The 17,611-nt window shown below is 40.3% G+C and overlaps 1 protein-coding gene across 5 annotated transcripts in view; it reads left to right on the top strand.

The window, feature by feature from the left end:
* Nucleotides 1-17,611, top strand: part of ccser2a (coiled-coil serine-rich protein 2a) — a 60,544-nt gene that overhangs the window by 14,011 nt on the left and 28,922 nt on the right. For 4 of the 5 annotated variants that reach the window (XM_030441860.1, XM_030441861.1, XM_030441864.1 and 1 more), the window contains exons 2-5: nucleotides 638-2,121; nucleotides 2,214-2,425; nucleotides 14,618-14,711; nucleotides 17,377-17,536. In XM_030441860.1, coding sequence (XP_030297720.1) covers nucleotides 681-2,121; nucleotides 2,214-2,425; nucleotides 14,618-14,711; nucleotides 17,377-17,536 — 1,907 coding nt within the window. In that variant the 5' untranslated portion in view covers nucleotides 638-680. The remainder of the gene's footprint in view (nucleotides 1-637; nucleotides 2,122-2,213; nucleotides 2,426-14,617; nucleotides 14,712-17,376; nucleotides 17,537-17,611) is intronic. The other variant, XM_030441862.1, reaches the window with a different exon arrangement.

Below are 17,611 nucleotides of genomic sequence, written 5' to 3'. Positions count from 1 at the left end.
AATCCCTAATGCTCCTCACAGTCAGTGGTCTTTGAAAAGGAGTCAGACATACAACCACTGCAGCAGGTGGACAGGACTACCCTTTGTGTCATTACATTTTATCATTGCAGATTGCAGAATGCCAATACAGATAAGGGTGTTTATTCACAAGTGTGTGTGACTGCATTTGCTGATGTGTGTTTCTTAACTACATTTGACTTTATTCTTTCAAGCAACATGTAATGGAACTTGTAAAGAAAAATGTAAAGAGCCAAATAGTGTTCAATCAAAAACAAGATGAAGAACCCAAGATGAAAAGTATACACATATAATGTGTGTAAAGGTGTAATATAGTGTAGTCATTCAGAAATCTTACCGTGCATTACTTTGTATTTAACCCAAACTAAAGGCTAAGATCACTGTTCTACACCAAGTATGACAATAGTAAGGCAAAGTTTTGGTTTGATTATTTTATATTTTATAGCGCCATCTTAATGTAGTATTAGAAAAGCAACACAATGTGGCAGCTGTTGGCATTAACAAAGAGTTTTAAGGACTGAATTGGCCTATAAAGCTGCTTGTCAGTGTCCCATGTCAAGTCATGAACACTTAAATCTAATCCTCTTGTATTCTGTTTTTCTGTCTATTTTTTCCCCAGTTGTGTGTGTTTCAGTGTTCCTCCATGCCTTTGTTGGCATCTAATGGAAGAAAAAGCACCCATCAAGTCTGCCATGGTATCCAGACTGCCTAAGTTCGGTGGACGCTCCTCGACTGGCTGCGCTAGCCCCTTGTCCAATGGTTCCACACAGCCAACCACGCATTCCCAGGATGGTAAGACTGCTCCCCCAGGAACACGCCCAAATGGTATGATCCGTGCCTCTCCTTTTTCCCTGAAATGGAAGAGAGATGAGGGGACAACCCTCTCTAGCCCCACCACTCCCACAAGCCCTGGAGATGGAGTTGAAGACAAGGCTCCGCTGCAGCTTCCCTCGTTGGCAAAGGAGGTAAAGAATGGTTCTCCAGGGACACCCAAGATGAGAAGGTCAGGTTCTTTGATGGTGGCTGTGTCCAGTCCCAAGGCAATCCCCAAGCAATCCTTGAAGATGAGTCCCAAAGTAGGGATCAAGCTTGGACAGAGTCCACTGAATGGAGGTCCAAAAATGGGCCATAATGGTTGCAGCATTCCCAGTCGAACAGGGTCAGAGTCTCGCCTTGTGAGACCAAGACTGGGCTCCAGCTCTCCCAGAAGCAGCTCTCAAGACAGCCTCTCCCAGTCCAGTGACAGCCTGAAGACCATGGCACTGGACAACATGGTGCGTTCTAATAGCTTCACTCACTTCAAGCAGATTCCTTCACCCACCAGCCAGCCTATGACACGCTCCTTCTCCTTTAACCGGGCTGTGGAGCTAGCTAAGCCACTGGCAAACACTCAGCTCCGGCCTCCTCGGAGCAGTTTCCTCAAACCCCCTCAACTGAGCAATGGAAGAGTGGGTTTAGGACTCGGAGGCCTGAATGGTAGCCTTGGAGGACTTGGAGGACTTCAATACAATAAGACACCTGCTGTTACCTCCTCTCTGCCCACCCTCTCGATCCCGCCAGGACCTAGTACCCCCAGTGCTCTGAGGAAGCCTCTGTTACCCAGTTGTGTGCTTACCAAATCATTGGGCAGCTCTGGGAGTCCTTTGGGCTACAGGCTGGCTCGATCTGGGCAAGCCAAGCAGCAGAAGCCACTATTTCCAGGTAGGGTCAGGGGGGATATCAGACCATCAACTGCCCCTGAATGCAGGGGGCTGTTAGGGATTGGAGTAGACATTGAAAGGACTGGTGAGGCTGACAAAGCAGATTTACACAGTGACAGTGATGGGAGCTCTGGAGATGGAGGAGGAGAAGGAGGAAGTGGTGTACTTAGACAGAGTTCTTGCCAGACAGCAGGCGAGCCTCTGGAGGACATGTCCTTATCTTCTGCCTCGTCTATAGACAGAGGCGATACCAGTGAGGAGTTTTTAGATGACTTTTACAGTGTGGGAGATGTGCTCAGCGATGGGGACCTGCCTGACAACAGGAAAACTGGCAATGATACTCGAACCCGCCTACACAGCTTTCTAAATGAGACGCTTGACTGGGACAATATGGATCTTGAAGGTAAAAAAAAATGAAACGAAAGGAGATTCAACTACATTTTTTGTGTTACATTTGTGCCATTAGTTCAGCACATGTTTATATTTCTGCTGCAGGACCTAAAGACGAAAGCCCTATGCAGGACTCCCAGGGGCCACTGGTGTTGTCTTCAGAGCGGAGTGATATCCTTCAGGCCTCATCGGTGGAGCTGTCGCCCTCCAACAGCTCAGGCGGAACCTACATGTGGGATGAGGATGGTCTTGAGCCCCTCGGGGGGCCTGGGGCACATCCATGTGACAGCTATGATGACTCAGAGCTCAACAGCATGGTGAGTCCCAGTTGACCGCTTTGGTGAATTTTGACCAAAACCCATTCATTTGTCAGTCCTAAAATCTGTTTTTTCTTAAAATTATTTTGCCGGTGGTTCCACATCTTACCACTGCTTTTTGGGTTCACCAACACAAACAACAAGTGACAAGTGGGTCACTTGTATCAACAAAATGGCAGTTTATATGTGATAAATTGATACACTGAACATAATATGAATGTAATATGAGATGCTAACTTATTCAATTTGGAGTGCATGGTAATGTCCCCTCCAAAAGATGTACACTGATAATAATGACGATGTTTCTGTTGATTGTTTTGAAGTATAATTTCCCAGTTGTTTGTATTAAATAGATAAGGAAGTAAGCAAGTTTGTTGTATTGTCTGCCAACAAGCACTCATCCTCTCCACTCCTCGCTTCATGCCAACTGGCAGACTGCTCTGTAACGTATTACAGAAAGGGAAAGGGGTAAAGAGCAGCCAGAATATTTTAGCAACGATACGGTTACTAACGATAAAAACTCTGGAGAGCAGTTAGAGCTGTTTCAGCTTTAACTGGTTGATAGTTTGCAAAGAATAAGCTTGAGTGACTGAAAATGTTTGTTTTTTCTTCAATTGAAGTTGTTTTGTAAGAGAAAGGGCGTTAAGGTTATGGCACCTTGAGATTGGTGTGATAAACATTACACAGATTGACCTCTTCTAACATTTCCATGAGCACTACAGAGAAGAGTTTGAGCTTCAAACAACCAGCTAAAAAGTCTTTTGAATTTCTCTACCACTGACTGTACGCTTACAAAATATATTTTTGTCATAATGTATAAATATAAATTCAATAGATCTAAAAATGTTCTTGCCATTATTAAATGCCATAGCTCAGGAATAGCAGCTTGACTGGTGCGCAAATGCAGAGAAAAGCGAGGCAGTAGTTATAGTCAGAGCTGTTCCATCAGAGCGTATGATGTGACTGCGTGTGTAAATGAAATTATCACCGTTAATGGCAGCATACTACATTTCCACATAAAATAGATAAGACTTGATAACATTAATGCAGGTAATATTTGTTTTGTCATTAAGTTAATTTTCCCTTTGGGGTTGACATTATTCAGCTAATATACTTTGAGTCTTTTGCCAAGTACACTACTGTACATGTAACATTTAGGCTAGACTCCTGGTTACAACTGAAGGGCTTTTTATCACGACAAAGTGTACTTGCCTAAGTCCATTAAATAATACCTCCTTCCTTACATAATTAGCTCTTAAACAAGCAGAACAAAGGCAGAAAAAAAGGAGAACAAAACTGTCTGGAGAAAACTAGAGTTTTCTGCCAGCTCTCACCACCATTTTCATGCCAAGGCTTCTCTCTCCCTGAGAGGAATGCTGACCTGGCCACCAACTGTGAGTTAATTGCTCGCTGGCCTTGCGTTGGTTCTCCTGCACCAAGGCACCTGATCTCAAGAATGCGTAACAAGCTTAAAATTAGCTGGATTAGAAATTATATAATAAGATTTATGTGTTCACTGCTTTTACCATGTGATGTTGACACAAGCATCAAACATGTCCACTGCTCCTGTCAGCGCAAGCGCACGTGCTTTAGCCATGTGTATCTGATTAAGAGTTATTCAGCATATCTTAAGTGGTATGTGTGTGTATGTGTGTGTTTTCCATGTTTGTTTACTAGATTAGTTGAAATTTCATCATGTAGGAGACCTTTTTGATGCTTTGAAAAGGTAACGTTTTGATGGCCTTGTGCAATAGCTGTTGTTGTCTAACAATTCATATGACAATCATGCCAAGCTTTTACACAAATGTCTAAAAGGCTAACATTATAAAGAAATAACAGTTTATGTCCAAAGAGTCAAAGGTCAGCTTTACTGTGACAGCATAATATTCTGCAAAAAATGTTCTTCCCTTTATTCAGTGGTGTACAGATTGAGAAGTACAAGATGCATTTCACATTAACTGACTGCAGTTATACAGTAAGATAAGGCTTTTATTATTGTACATGATAACATCTTGTTATTTTGCAATTGAAATAGTACTGGCAAAGGAGATATGCAAAGCCAAACTCCAGTGTTCTTTTATTTTACCAGAATGAAATAGCCACAGGGTCATGAGTAAGTGTGTAAGGAGAGGATGTGTGTCCCTTGTGAGTGTAACTGGAGGCTGCTGTTGCGTCAGTGGCAGCCATCATTCCTGCCCTCAGCCAATCCATTAGAGCTACCAGCACCACTAGAAATCAGTGGAAAAATGAATGAATGCATGTGTGCAGCTATTGTGCAACCTTCTCATGCAACATTTGAATTATCTTATGATAGATAAGTTGGTACAGTCTCATCATGGCTCACAGTTATAGCTCTACTCTTTCTGCAGTGTGGGCAGTAGTATATCTTAGTGAGGCACAAATCTGCCGTCAGAGAAGATGGGAATTACGGTAGTCCCCTGCTATCAGAGAGAGAAGGTCCGTTGATGGCTGTCGAGCGACCGGGAGCTAGATAGGGAAAAAAGGAGTAAAGAGTAAATGGGTAGAACCAGAAAGAGAGAGACTGATTGCTCATGTGTGAAGATCAGCTCTATGGGGAATCTGCCTTTGAGATATTTAACTGAGCTATTTGATTAGAGGAAATGAGCCCACTTACTGTAATTGGATGCACCGATCTCTCTGTATTCCACCCCTTTCTCTGCTTTTTCCTCGCCATCTGTTTGCGTCCTTCTCATACTCACTCTTTCCTTGTTCACTGAGTAAATCTTTTCTCATAATGAGCAGAAGAAAACCACTAATATAATCCTGTCACAAAGCAGTGTCTGTGTCCAAAATAATTAGTAATTCTTATTTGGATTTATTCTGCATAATCTTATGTGTTCTGCTGTGACAAAGTTGAGGCATCAAACAATGTGTATCACAGTGTGCTAGTTAAAGCTCCTTTCTTGGTCTTGTCTTAGAAAGTAAAGCATGTGAAAAGCCTCTTTCTCTGAATTAGATGATGCAGAAAAATTATAGCAGGCTAATTACACTCAGTATTAATGACATTAATAAAATGCCAAAGCGTGAAACATTGGCTCTAAGCAAAAAAAATAAATAAAAAAAGAATGCAACTGATGCTTGTCGCGTATATGTTATCAAAATCACTCCCTGTTTCTTATTTGTATGAGAGAATGGGAGAGATATTCTGCTCCCGACGGGCTTTAATTTGCCTCACTGTAGTGCCATGCTCAGTCCACATGGAGGCACTGTGCATCCTTAAGAAAACACAATGTGCATGCACCTTCTAGTGTTCCTGGTTTTGTGTGTCCCAGTATTTTTCTGGCTATATATGGCTCTATCTGCATTCTTCTGCCTCTGTGCAAAATCAAGGAGTGGGCTACCTGAGCTGATAATAACATTCCCATGATGCACCATGCAGCCCAGTACAGTGCCAGCTTTACAAAATAGGCATCGTGAAATGGAGGGCCACCTCTCGAAGTGACTGCTAATTTTTTCTGGCCTCAGCGTAATTTATCATGCAATGCAACAGGGCATAATTTGTATTAAAATGGTTTCTGAGTATGTTACCTCTTTTATTTTGTGAATGCTTAGAATAAAGGGAAGAAGTTGAAACACTAGGAATTTGCATGCTGATAGATGCTTCCTGCGAGTGACCATTATGTCCATTTTTTTGTCCATCCCAATGATCGACACAGTTATAGCAACCCCAGTGCAGTGTAACAACATATCTGCAATATGAATAACCTTTGTAAAGCTTAAAATTGTGTGTTTTGTTGAAACTGTCAGACAGAATATGGTGGAGTAGTTTGGTTTTTCCTATGTTTTTCAGCCTCATGTATTGCATTATATTCTTAAGTATAGCTAATATTTTGCTGCATGTCGGAGTGTCCTTGAGCAAGATACTGAACCCCAAAGTGCTCCTGAGGGCCTTGCGATGAGCTGGCGAATTGTCCAGGGTGTACCCTGCCTTCGCCCGGAGACAGCTGGGACTGGCTTCAGCAACAAACCCCCAAGACCCCTTGAAAAAGGGATAAAGCGGTTACAGACGATGACATGACTTTAATCGTCATGTGCCACATTTCTTCTTAACATGAACTTAAAGTTGATGATTAGTAGAGATTGGCAGTGTTTTTTTCAGGGCTTATACATATAACTGATCTTAAAAAATGCAGCTAACAATCCAGGCCGATAATTGGTCTAATCTGTAATGGTCAAACATTAATGAATAAGTACCTAAGTAAGTTCAAAATCAAGTTGTATGGCAAGTTATGCATTGGACTGGTTTCCTTAAGAACACTTCTGTTGATTTCATTATTCACGTGTCTGAATTTTCTCTCATTACAGGAGATATATTTCTCTTGAAATTAAATGAAAAATGCCTGAATGAAAAGAATATCCCTTCTTTTCTTGGATTGCAGGCTGTCTTTGGTTCATTTTGAAATCAGTTTTTTTTTGTTCTTTCTGTTGATGGTTCATCCATTTTGCCTTCTTTCACCCCGCTCCTCTTTTCTCTCTCTGTTTTTCTGCCAAACTCCTGGGGGTTCTATAATCCTTTGGTTTTTCTCTTTGCCTACTCGAAACTGCAGAGGTACCACTGCCTCTTATCCTTGATTTATTTATTTTGCCTCTAATTTTAGGCTTTTGTGGAGCCAGGTTGAGACAGGTCAATTCATTAGTGTTTAAATGAGTGAGGTGCTTAAGCCTTTTGTCTGCAGAGTGCTCAGCCATTTATGGAACATGCTGCCATTGAACTGACTGTGCTGTTGCATTAATGAGGCTTATAGCTCAACTGCTTTTGTTTGTTTACATTTGACAGCAGCAGCCCTTTAAAGTAAACAATGTTTTATATGCACCTCATTTTAAGCATTCTGTTCTTTCTATTTGAGACCATCACACAAATAAAAGATACACGTTTTAGCCTGTGACAAATGCAGTGTGAGTCATTCCCAGAATTACAGCCTATATTTCCATCAGCATCAATCATGACTCCCTTTAGTTTCCAACCACAGTCCTGTCCTGTTATTTTTCTGAAGATTATTACCATACTGCCTTCAACCACTGTGTCTCTCAGCTGACCCTCAATTATTGTTTTCTTTCAAAAGAGGCTGTTTAGGCCTCTTCTGTGAAAGATAAAGGCAATAACATTAGCTGACTGGCAAGATAAAAGCAAAACACCTTTCACTGATGAGATTTATTTGATTAAGTTGAATCAGTTTATTGCTTATATTTCACTTGGTTTCACTAGTCTTATGGTTGGCCATGTTTATTGTTGATTTAATGTTTTAGAGAAAAAAGCAACAATGTAGCTTGATTTGAAAAATAACATTGCACCAGGCGGTATTCTCAAAAACTGGACCATAATTGATATGTCAGTGTCTTATTATTTATGGAGTGCACTGTATATTGCATTTCCAAGCAAACATTATTTCATTACATTACATTTCATTAGTAGCCTTTTGACATTAAACTGAGCTTTCAGGAGACTCTATTTTATTTAGTAGATTGATCTATTGCTTGCTGTAGTCAGCACTAACATGTGAAGCACTTTTAGATTCAGTCAGCTAAATCGTCATCTTCTTGACATGTTCAATTCCACTTTTATAGTACTCATTTACATTTCATGCTCTATATGATATTTTAACGTATGCTGATGTTATTCAGCACCAGATTTTTCATCTGTCTTTCGTTGGTCTTTTCTCCCTCATTATGGCACCAGCTCTACCCATGTTTTTTTAAGGCTTGTGTGAAAGGAAAGCCAGCTCGAGTTTCTGAAATGGGTGTTTCATTTGGTAAACAACCAAATACACACAGATGGAATGAAAACATTTGGCCGGAGAGAGGTAGAGCAATTGTTTTGTGTAATTATTATTTTTTTTAAATCAGATTTTAACAAATTATAATATTTTTTTATTTTTGCACAAAAAACAGTGATTTGGTTTTTTATTGGCTTAATTTGGCTTTTTTGTGTTTTTTTGTGTGTTACGGTTTTGTATCTTCAGATGAGAAAAAGATGAAGAAAAATGTTTTAACATAAAGATCCCAATATCTCACTACCTCAAAAGACAGTCATTGTTGCTTTTAATTTGAGCAGATTGCTAATTGTATGCAACAGTATAGAACAACAAGCTACTAGAAACCTGGGTTGTCTGCTTGTTTGGTATTGAGTGCTATGGGACTCCTGTGTTGACACAGTCTGTTTATATCTCTTAAGGTCAGTTTGTTAGTTTTGCCAGTTCACACTCAGCTGTATATACAGATGGGGTAAAGACAACATGGTAGAGACAGTGCATTGATAGCTTTTTAGTCTCCTTTAGCATCAATTGAGATGGAAAAAAGATGAATCTGGTAAAACCTTGCTGCTGCTTTGAGGGTTCTCTAACTCTATTTTGCTTTGCTCTGCGGCTGCCATCACTCTTTAAACAATTTCACTTACATTGCCTACTCTGCACGCACTGCCTCTGTTTCTTTCTCTGAATGTAAGCACAACTCAACTGACAAAAAAAACAACTGAAAAGGATGTTGCCATTTGTTGAGTTATCCTATCCAAATGTGGAGGAGGAATTAATCAGACATTAATTATTGCATTAATAAAATCTAAAATATTGGCAGCAACAAGTGTCATTGCAGTCACTGAGAGAACAAATGCAGAAGTAGTGAAATTAAGACCCCTTACCTTATTATTACCATAAATTATACGTCCTGGATTTTTCAAGAGACGGGTTATTATAAGCCGAGGGTTATGATCTATTTTTTTAATTTATATTAACTCTTATTCCTAATTTCCGCCGCTGGAAGAACACTAGTTTAGTAACTCAACTAAACTTAACCATTTTGCCATGTGTTTCACAATAAAATCTGCCTGACAGTTCAGAATGGCATACATTTTCCTGGTAGGCTTGTGGATGTGCTGAGCTTCACTATCAGCAACTGACCTTGACACTGAAAAAAATAAAGTATAATCAACCAGTGATTCACAGAAGCTTTTGTGTTGTTAAGAGAAACTCAGAGCAACAGAATGATGAATGAAGAACAGCACTGTTGTTGTAGTGAAGGAGTTAATGCTGTTGAAGTACACAAGTTGATGAATTTACTGTGTATGCCATTATCCTCTGCTTTTCTGGTATTTTTGTTATGAAGCCATAATTTGGTGTCCTTTTTTAGATGTTTGGACTCCCACAACTAAAGCATTTCTTAAACACTCAGAGCTCACAGCGGACACCTAATTATCCCTGTAAAAGCTACTAAGACAGTTAGGCTTTTGTAGTGGGTGTACTAGATTATGATCATCCTACACTTCACACTGCGTACAATGGTTATATTCAGTAAGACAGAGACTGAAAATTGACTTTTTGTTGAAAAATGGTCCTAGTTCAAGAGTTGAAAATGAGTCGGGTGAGTGGATTACAATGATGTCAGTAAATGATTAGGTTAGAGGACGTATCCTCCATCAAAACCACCAGCGAGTCCCAAGATATAGAATATAAAGGATTATACTGTTAAGTAGGGGTGCTAATGTTACACAAGAGATGCGTCCTCTGTACACTGACATACACACTGCAGCAGTAACTGAGCGCCTCATCCCCAAACTCAGTTCATTTTAATGTACAGGAACTGCATTAGCTATTTCATATTTTTCAGTTTTTCTGGGATGTTATTTTGCAAAGATTTGACCTTCAGAAAACGAATGATCCTGCGAAAAGATATGATTTATGTTCATTTTTAGCCGTCCTCTCTGATAGAGTAACTCGACTGTGTTTCATTAGAAACTAATAGGAAGGTCCTCAGTTGAAAAGAGTGGCTTACATCATGTGAGACAAAAGAGAAGAGAAAGACAGAAATGTCTGAGGAGAGTAAGTACACTCGATATTAAAATTTCTCCCTGGCACTCTGCAGTCTTACTTTATGCTAAGTTTGTGTGGTGGAGGAGCGGTTAAGTTGTAAAATTGAACCGAAAATGAGCTGCCGTATTTTGCCTTTTTGGCTGATCGTGTGTCATGCTGATTTAGATTCAACCCTTGAAACCCCAGTTTCTAGCAGAGATTTAAAAAAGATTTTCTCTAAGAGGGGTTTCCGTAATGAGTTTTTATTTTGGTTTGCTAGTTGATTGCATGTGCAGCCACCCCAGCCATTTCGGGGTCAACCTGTCAAAGTGTGAAAAGTTCAGCCTCCAGACTTTCCCAGTGATTTCGAAGGTTTTAATCAATGTTTGATCCAGCTGTGTTTGCTGGAAAAATCAACTGATGTTTTTGTGAGAGCAGAGAGTACATTGGATGACCTCTGTTGGCTGTTATGAATCTGAATGCTGCTCATGTTCAGGATTGATGTGGTACCTATGCATGTCTAAGATACAAAATAAATGTACATGTCATGGGTCACATTCATATACCGCTAAAAGTTAAATAATTGTTCCAATAGTGAGAAATGTACAACAGCTACAGTTTAATTGGCAAATTTGATTGACAAAAGTCAACAGTTCATAACACCTATTGACTTCACAGTGGAAATGGAAGGTCCAGAACTCATGCAATCTATAGGAGTCATTATTAAACAAAATAGTTTTGAAACTATTCATGCTAAAATTCCAATATCTCTAATACTCGACTAAATAGCAATATTTTTATACAATAGTTGTATAGTAGAATATTTTTTCCCTCACCCTATATGAACGTTGTCGGAGTGTAGGGTAATTTGACGCTATGTAACATCAGTAATGAACCTAAACCCAGGGCATTTCCAGTGTGTGGCACTCGCTGAAAAATGACTCGGACTGTGTGAAGACTTGTTACCCTAGTAGACATGCACATACCTGTCTGGCTTTGCTTCTTAGGACATTGCATTGACATTCTTTGTGGACAGCCCAACCCTAACCTCAACAAAACCACAATTCATACCTCATCCCTAACCATAACAAGCACCTCAGAAATTCCATTTTGCCTCATTAGGACCGGTCTTTGGTTCCCATGAGCACCGGTCCAAGGTTGATGTTTATACCTGAAAAGGGCCTAAATTAGGTAGCAGAAATGTGGGCGCACACAAACACCCACCCACGCACGCACGCACGCACGCACGCACGCACGCACGCACGCACGCACGCACGCATAAAATCGCTCACTCTCACTCCGCTTCTGAGAGATTATCCTGATTTTCAGTACTCTAAGCTGTTGTGTGCTGCCAGTGTGAAATGTTATTTCCTCTGGAGCGACACACTGTAACAGAGACAGTAAATGACGGGCAGATTGAGTCAGAGTTATGAATGTTGCTGGAATTAAAAAAATGTACCAAAAAACGATGAGCGTTGTGATGCTAATTGTACAGAATTGAAACACAACAGGGTACAGTACGGTACTGCAAGGGAGGATGTAGTGTGGCTGCGGTGTTTGTTGTACCATCATTTGCTCCTCTCCACATACTGAAGCGTCCTTGAGCAAGACAGCCCCAATTTACTCCTGATGTGTGTACTGTATCCTAGGAAAAAAATCTAAGTTGCTTTGGACATGTGTGAGAAGAATTTAACATAAAAAATTAGGGGTAAATCTTACATGCAACAATAGACAGTCCAAAGCCAAGAAGACAGATGGTTTGAAGGAGGAGTAAAATAATCCATCTATTACCCTTTTCACTGGTCAAAAATGCCACTTAGAACTGCTCAGTTCGGGCTTTTGTGTTCAGTGAGAATGTGTAAACTCAACATTTACACCCAGGTTAGGTCACCCCGACTCTGCAGTAGACACAGTTTTTTATTTACTCGGCTTGGCTTTGGTCAAAACGTAAGACCCGGGTGAACAAGCTAATTCTGCCATGCAAAGTGATGACACATTGTCAACATCTGGTGGTAGCACGTAAATAAGGAAGGAATTTAGGATGCGCCCTATTGAGGACGTTAAAGTAGTGGACAGTGTTTAAGGCAGAGCCCCTTTCATTCGCTTCCCGCTCACATTTAACATGCAGGAGTTTGACCTATAGAGAGCATCAGAATTTTTTTTTTTCACATGGACACCTAAGTGTGTGATTTGATACTTAGCTGTGAGATTTGTCAAACTCTGGCTGAATGAATACAGTGCAGACACTGATGGAGGACTTGCAGCTGCTGCTGTCGTGATACTTTTGTTGTGTGTCTGGTGTACCGTATACTGTCCGACAGCTGAAAAGTTCTAGGCTGTCTGGAGCCAAGGAGAAATGTATTATATCTCAGTACTGTATGATAGTATTGCAGTTTTGATGCCAGTATATGGCTGATTTCACTGTTTGAGTGTAGAGCAAGGCGCTAATGAAAAAGAGAACATCCGTCTCAGTGAAACTTGTTATATTATTTATTAAATATTTGTCTGTCTCCTATTAAAATCAAAAGGTGGAGGTTATAACATCAGAGAAAAGAACGCAAAAGGGAGCAGGGGGAAAGAGAGACAGAAACTTGAAGACAGACGAATCAAGAGGAAATACAACAGATGAGACAGGTTGATTGTTACATGGACTATTCGAGCATCAAAGATTCCACCCACAACTTGGTCGATAGTAAGTGGAGGAGTGCAGGAGTATGCTATGTTTATTCTATTTCCTCCATTATTCGTTCTTCATTAAACCTGAAACACTGAGCACCAGTCAGTTATCGAGAAACACATGAGATATCCTATAATGAGTAATTTTATGCTTGTGTCTTCTAGTCAAAGCCCTGTCAATTTAGTTTTGTGAAGCACAAAATTGCCTTGAAAAATAAAGCTTTGAACTATTGATTCATGCCTTTGCTTTTGGGTATGCTTTGAATTATTCGGTAGACAGCAGCACAGCAGAATAACTGCATATTCGGAGGCTGTTATGAAGAGTGTTTTTGTTGGCTTTTCAAACTGTTCTGTATCATCATTCATAATTGAGAGATAATTTTCCATAAGCCTGCTCTGTTATCTGTGTGTTGATATATGGATTTAGCTACTGTTGGAATGAGACAGTCATGAAACATATAGAAACATTATAGAAAAAAGTCATTATTGGTGTTTCATAAATTGTCATTGTTAATTAAAACATTTATCAGTGACATGGAATCAATGATGAAAAAGTACAACATAAAAAATTAAAGAACACATGCCATAATGCAAATTGAAAACATCATCCATTTAAATTGCAATTATAGCAGCATTTTTATTCTCTGTAATTTCTCAGAAGAAAATGAAATAAAGTTTCACAAGGGCAGTATTTATAGCTTGATTACATTATGTTACATTGTAGTGGTGTCGAGGTTCAGTGTTTCTTTGAAATCTTTATGCCCTGTCATTTTTTACTTGCTTTCATACAAAGTAACTGTTGTATCATGGACTACTTAAGTTAATTTTCATGTTTAATCTTTTTGTAAATTAATCAGAATGATTCAAAGACTGACTGACGTGCATTCTTATTTACTCATATACTTACTTATGTAGTACATACTAAACATATGTACTTACTTATTCGCATACATACTTACTCACTTACTTACTTACTATACCTGATATGCTCTCTGTCATGCTGACAGCCATATGTATAACCGGCTCAACATCAAAATGGCAGCTGTGGGAAAAAAAAAGACTTTACTCTCCCTGGGCAGTGGGCCAGTCCTTATTGTTGAGGCCTGGGTGTTTCTACACTTGTGTCCAGTTCCTGTACATTTACGTAGCCCTTTGAATGCACAGTAAAGAATGAAAAAGCTAAATATTACAGCCTAAATTTAAGCTTTATGTGCTTAAATACGAAGGGTTTTATATCTCAAAATGTATGCTGGTGGGTTGCAACAAAAAGCTGATTTGGCCCTGTTGAGGACATTGCCAATGCTGAGCAAAGACAGAGGGATCCTGATATATGTCAAAACAAGAGTTAACAGGGCTATGTGAACATCCATATCTGGCTAATTGGAGGAGTGGGATTGGGGCTTGTAGAGATGCGCACAATTTCCAAATTATGTGTCACACAAAAATATGCTTTGGCAGGCAACAACTGCAGCTGTGTTTGTGCCTTTGTGTGTTTTTTGTTTTGTTCCTGTGTCCATCTCTAGCAGAGTAACATGTATCTGTCCCCTGATGTCTGGAGATTTCTCTCCCAGCAGTGGGTCCTACAGAGCAGAAAACTGATTTGTCCGGAGGCAAAATGATATAATGACTCTAATGCACTCCTAATGTGCCTGTAATGTTACCTAATGCCTTAAAATGAATCGAGAGTTACCTGTGATTTTCATATGGTTCTCAGGATATCCTGAACAACCTGGACCCTCCGGGAACTGGAGAACTGGACGATGATGACCTCATGCTGGATGTGGACCTCCCAGAGGATGGCTTGCACGGTCAGCACACAAAAACACACACAAAGACACACAACACTGTAATGTAATGGCTGTTATCCTACACAGAATTGTAATTTGTCAGGTTATTCTATGGCCATGACAAATTCTTCAGTTTCATTGACTAGAGGTTGCCCATTATTTTTGTATAAGCAAACACCTCCAGCAAAACTATTCTGATCATAATTGTAAATTAATGCATTACCAAGGTCTGAGTATTCTATTTTCGGCTATATCCTTTTATGGCATATAATGGCTTGAATAAATTTAATCCTTCCTTGCCTTGGGTGAAGATTTGCCTCTGCAACATCCATTAAAATCTTTTAATGGACACCTTGTTGTCTGTAATGTGTTGTTACCCTTTTAATATTTAGTTGCTGAAGAGTTATTACATTACAACTTCACCACTGCCTCACAACTGGCCTTGAATGACAGCTAGGCAGCTGTCAAATATTCAGCCAGCTGTCTGTTTCTGTTTATAAGAACAGATGCACATACACATATGGTACCAGCACAACTGCAGTGCATATTCGGGATTAGTGGGACCCGAGTTAACAGTTCGACAGCAACAATATGTTGTTAGCATGATTAGTTTAATAGCTTACTATTCAAAAACAAACCAACCATACTCACCTTGATATCCTATCTGTTGTGGTTTCTCAGTAACCCGTTTTCACTTGTAAATCAATTACCAATCAGTGAAATGGCTTCTTTGCAGGTGTTAAAGGTAATCAGGTCACATTATTAGCACATAATAGCAGTGGTGACAATGGTATTAAAGATCAGACAGTTTGTGTTGCAGATAGGAGGAAGGGTGAGGGAAAGAAGGGTTGAGAACTCTTGACCTCATCTGTCATGAAATGTAACGGTTTCTAGGAAGTGAATTTACCTCATCCGTCATGAAAGGCATTCCTATCAAAGTGCCGTTCTTGGATAATGTGTTTGACGCACTAATGAGACTGACTAGCTTGGTATGTTAAAACAAGTGCCATGAAATGCAACAAACAGAGGGCACAACTGTTTAATCGCCTATACACTTTCTAGTGCAGCAGCCCTGCAGAAAATCACGCCTGTAGACACACCTCTCTACAACTGCTCCAACAGAAGGGACATTTTATTTCAGGTGTGTTGTATTAGACTTCTTTTGTTTTAGCTAGGTATACCTAACTTTCAACTGGATTTACATTACTGAGGCACCCTGAAATCATTCTTTAGTCTGTAAACAATGATCTCCTTGTTATTATGAGACAGAAGACAGACAGAGAGAGAGGGAGAGGAATGTTAACTCTTTAGGAATGTGAATGTGAGTGTCGTCCCTTCCTACTCCTTTTCAGGAAGCAGCCATATTTATAGTGCTCTATGTCATGGCTCTAGCTAGTGTCACATAGGCAGAGTGAAAGCAAGACAGGCTGAAGTGTCCAGTTAGACCCAGCCCACAAGGCAGGCCCTAAGACGTGGGATAGGGAAGGGTGTTTCCTTTCTCCCAAAGACACCCTGACTCTGCCACAGATCAGGAAGAGGGGAACGGTAGAAAGGGCCTGTAATTTCATCCAGTTGTCGGGTCTCGTGACAGGAGAGAGGCCCCAGCTTTTTTCCCTCGCCTGCCTCAGCTGGTGACTTCCTGGCTTGGACCCAGACCAGCCTCCTCAGCTGCTCCCTCACCAACACCACAGTCATCTCTTCCCAGATCCAGTTCCTAGGGAGTTCCCAGAAAAACAAGGCTGTCAACAAAGACAGAACCCGGTAGGGTGGGAGCTAGGTTCTCTCTCTGGCCCTTTAACTGCTCACCAGCTGACAGGACAAGGAGTCACTTCTCTCCACTCTCCGTCTGAGTTTCTCTGCCTTTCCCAAGTTGGAATATATGCCGGTTGTATTACTTTTAGAGGACTTTTTCTGAGCTGAAAAGAAAAGGTTATTGGGAGCGCTCAAGTTTCTAGTTCAGAATGAATCAGGCTGGCTGCTCCTGTGCTTTGTGGTGACACTCAGGGTAAGGTTTTTTAACCACCACTGCGGCATTCCTTGGATTGGGTCTTTCAATCTGCCAATATTTATTTATCTCTCTTTTTCTTTCTCTCATTCTCTCTTTGCTCCCTTTCTTATCTGGCATATAAAAAGTCAAGGGTCCTTTTGATTTCCTGGGGGTTGCGCTCTGTTAGTTGTCAATTTTGTTGCAGTCATGGTTCATTTCACAGCTATATGCTATTGAGTGTTGCCAAATACTGTGTCCTTTTACCTCGTTGAAAATGAAATGGCCTGTCGCCGTGTGTGTGAGCGTGTGTTTGCATTTGATGGGTTGAGAGAAATAGAGAATGAGATGGTTCAAATCATGATTTATATGCAGATATTCTAGAATAGAGTATTTGAAATATACACAGGAGTATTCATGACCACAAGCTATGAAAGATTGACTGCATTTTGCATGCCTGTGTACCTTAGTGGGGTAGCAGAAGACATAAACAGACAGAAAAAGAGAAAACAAATTCTAACCTTTGCAAATATAAAGCCATCTTCGACCACAAGCAAGTTTTGCTCAACAAATAACAGCAGAAACAGCAATGAGTTTCTTGGTCTTTCATTCTTTGCAACAACAGTATATCACAAGCACTGGCTTTATACATTTCAGCTTAAATAGCACTGTGTATGTTTTCTTTTATCCTCTCTGTTTCAGAAGTGCACTTACGTTCCTTTTCCCACTGTGCTCTAAATTCTGCCTGCGTAGACCCTGACAGGATGTCCCACTTTGAGCGCTCTGAGAGAGCTGGTCGGCAGGGTCAGCGGCGGAAACACCACCGCTGGAGTGGTCCAGATAACTTTCACAATGATAACAGGTTAGTTAGTCTTGAAAGATTTAAAAACATGTTGCCAGAAAAGAAATGAAAATACAGTAAAGTCAACATCACTGT

Source organism: Sparus aurata, chromosome 15 (assembly GCF_900880675.1).
Source record: "Sparus aurata chromosome 15, fSpaAur1.1, whole genome shotgun sequence".
NCBI lineage: Eukaryota > Metazoa > Chordata > Actinopteri > Spariformes > Sparidae > Sparus > Sparus aurata.
The sequence above is the reverse complement of the archived record's forward strand: the minus strand, read 5'-3'. Positions and strand labels throughout refer to the sequence as shown.